The sequence below is a fragment of the Bos javanicus genome, chromosome 23 (genome assembly GCF_032452875.1).
Source record: "Bos javanicus breed banteng chromosome 23, ARS-OSU_banteng_1.0, whole genome shotgun sequence".
Taxonomy (NCBI): Eukaryota; Metazoa; Chordata; class Mammalia; order Artiodactyla; family Bovidae; genus Bos; species Bos javanicus.
The window spans coordinates 29,473,150-29,476,173 of NC_083890.1; the positions used below are offsets into that span (position 1 = coordinate 29,473,150).

A 3,024-nucleotide genomic window follows, 5' to 3' on the forward strand; every position below is an offset into this window, starting at 1 on the left:
TATTGTGCCTATATCTACCATTCCTTTTTTTTCCTGGAAAATTTTAAAGAAAATTTTAGACATTGTGTATATATTGTGCAGGCAGATTCTTTACTACTGCACCACCTAGGGAGCCCATATTGTGCTGTATAAATGATGTAATCTTGTATTCCCAGGGCAAATGTTTATTATGCTTTCAAATTTATGAAGACATTTTTATCCACCACGCCATGGTGATATGCCCCACAATTATCAAGGTAGTACAAAAACACAAATTAATAGAACATTCTGAAAAATAAGGCATTAAAAGGGGAAAAAGTGCATAGGGCCAGTTTCTATTCTCTTACTTATGATGATGATACTGGTGTTACTGATGGGGAGAGAACTGAAGATGGTAATTTGTAAGGTGACTCTGATGACAAAAAGATGATATTGACTAAAGCTGATGGTGATGATCTTCATTATTAAACTAGTGATAGAAATGGCAATAGTGATCAAAATGTTGGTAATGACAGGAATAGATCATGTCTCAATAGTATTATCTTTACAAGGCAACTTAAAGAGCAGCTCATCCAATCAACTCTTAAGAATATTATATATATATATATATATATATATAATATACTTAATTATATATTATAATGTAATGTATATTATACTCCTTTGACATATTACTGATATAATGTTTTGAGATAATGATATAGATAGTAAATAATATATATACCTATAGCTGGAATACATATACAAGCTTGCACCTAGAGTGGGACCTAGAAGCTACTTCTCCAAATTTCTATGTAGTGTTATATCCAATGTACCATATCATGCTCTGTGACATGTGAAAGCCTTGGTGTTAACTGCTCACTTTATCAGTGTGGTGGTGAAGAGTGTGATTTTTTTTCCCCCCCAAAACACTTGTTTCTGGAATTATTCCTAATGCCATGAACTCTCTATGCCCAAATCCTTTTCAGGGATCTCTTCACATCCTTATTTCTTAGACTATAAATGAAAGGATTGAGAATGGGGGTTACCAGGGCATACATGACAGCAGCACCCAGCTCCCCAGAGGCATGAGAAGCTGACGGGGACTTCAAGTAGGCGGCAAAGATCAGCTGTAGAAGAGGATGACCATGGAGAGGTGGGAGCTGCATGTGGCCAGGGCTTTCTTTTTGCCATGTGCTGATGGGCTCCAAGCTACAGCAAGGAAAATATGGGCATAGGAGCTTATGATGCAGAGGAGAGGGCTGATTCCTAAGAGTCCTGTCAGAACCATTGTCAGGTCCTCATTGAGGTGGGTATCAGAGCAGGCAAGTCTAAAGAGTGGTCTGAAATCACAGAAAAAGTGGGGAATTTCTTGATTACTATAGAATGAGAGCTGGGATAGCAACAGGGCATGGACAAGAGAGATAGAGTGGGGCACTCCCCATGACCCACCCAGTAGCAGTGCACATCTGCAAGGAGTCATTAGGAGTGCATAGTGCAGGGGATGGCAGATGGCAGCGTAACAGTCAATAGCCATGGCAGTCAAAAGCAGGTTGTCCATATCAGCAAAAACTGTGAAGAAGTATAACTGGGCCAGGCACTCAGAGAAGGAGATCAGTCCATTACTGGTCCACAAAGTCTCCAGCATTTTATGGGCTGTGGTGGTAGTGAAGCAGAGGTCAACCAGGGAGAGCTGGCTGAGGAAGAAGTACATGAGGGTGTGGAGGTGGATGTCAGCGCCAATAGCCAGCAGCAGTAGCGAGTTTCCTAAGAGACTCAGCAAGTAGAGGGCCAGGAAGAGACCAAAGAGGAGCTGTGGTTTGTCTGGGTCACTGGACAGTCCTGAGAGGACAAAGTCAGGGTTCTTACTGCAGTTCATTTCAGGTCTTGATGGGTTACAAGAATCAGCATGAAGAGGATTCACTACAGTTAGCTACCGAAGTGTATTGTAACTAACCTCGATGGTTCTTTTTTCAGTTTGTTTCCTTATACCACAAATATGAGGAATGAAGAAAAGAAACTCAATCAGCAATGAAAGGGACAGAATTCGCACTTTCTGAAGATGATCTAAGTGAGGAGGCACAAAGATGAGGGAATGAAGGGAACACTGGGAGCTTCCTGGAGGTTTTTTAAGGGTGAAAGAGCTCTCTTAGTCTTCATATTATTGGATGGCATAGGTACTTGTTTATGAATCACTTTTTATTACAAGAACATGAGCCTACTAAGGCAAAGACTGCATCTCAGTACTTAGCTTAGTGCTTGGCACATCATAGGAGCTTGGTGAACGCTCTTACCCATCTACACAGTCACTACTCTAGTTTAAGTTATTGTTAATGGGAGTCCTGCTAACTTCTGAGCTGCTTGAATAGTCCCACTCTTGCCTCATTCAATATATTCTCCACGCTGCCACCAGAGTGATATTTTCAAAAAAGAAACTCTGATCATGTCTGTTATTTGCTTAAAAACAGATGTCCAGAGAAGCATTGGGCTTGTGAAGGAACAAAAATCCCCACCCTATCTAACAAAGCTCAATCTGTCTTGACCTCGTGATGTCTCAGCAGCTTCATCTTACACTACAGTCCCCTCATTCTCTGCTTGCTAGCCACTCTGGCTGCCTTGCATTTCTTCCTGTGCACTATTTCCCTTTGCTTCATTCTGAGTCAACTCCTGTTCATCCTTTCACAGCCTCAGATCAATTAGTGACTTTCTTAGGAAAGTTTTCCCTTGCCTCTTTGATTAAGTCAAACCTACTTTTCATATGCTACCACATGTAGCACCTTCATAGAATTGCTATAGGTGTCATATGGACAATGTTGTTCATGTTAATTTTGTTAAAATATTTATTTAAGTTATTTAGTTAGTGTTGGACTCCCTCACGGGGCCATAAAGTGCATTAAGGCAAATACTGTGTCTGGTTTTATTCTCCTTTGTGTCCCCAGTGTCGACATCCATAAAGCAGTGCTTGTCACAAGATGAATAACAAAGTAATTAATTGATAGTGAGGACAGGAGAGGATCATATGCTTTCTTCCGCAAGTGCTGAAATGTTCTTCCTTCCATGTCAACA

The 3,024-nt window shown here is 40.7% G+C and overlaps 1 protein-coding gene across 1 annotated transcript; it reads right to left on the reverse strand.

The window, feature by feature from the left end:
• Positions 1 to 1,084: 1,084 nt before the first annotated feature.
• Positions 1,085 to 1,837, reverse strand: LOC133235896 (olfactory receptor 1M1-like). The gene has a single exon (XM_061397680.1). The coding sequence runs from the start codon at positions 1,835 to 1,837 to the stop codon at positions 1,085 to 1,087; it is 753 nt and encodes a 250-aa protein (XP_061253664.1).
• Positions 1,838 to 3,024: the final 1,187 nt, after the last annotated feature.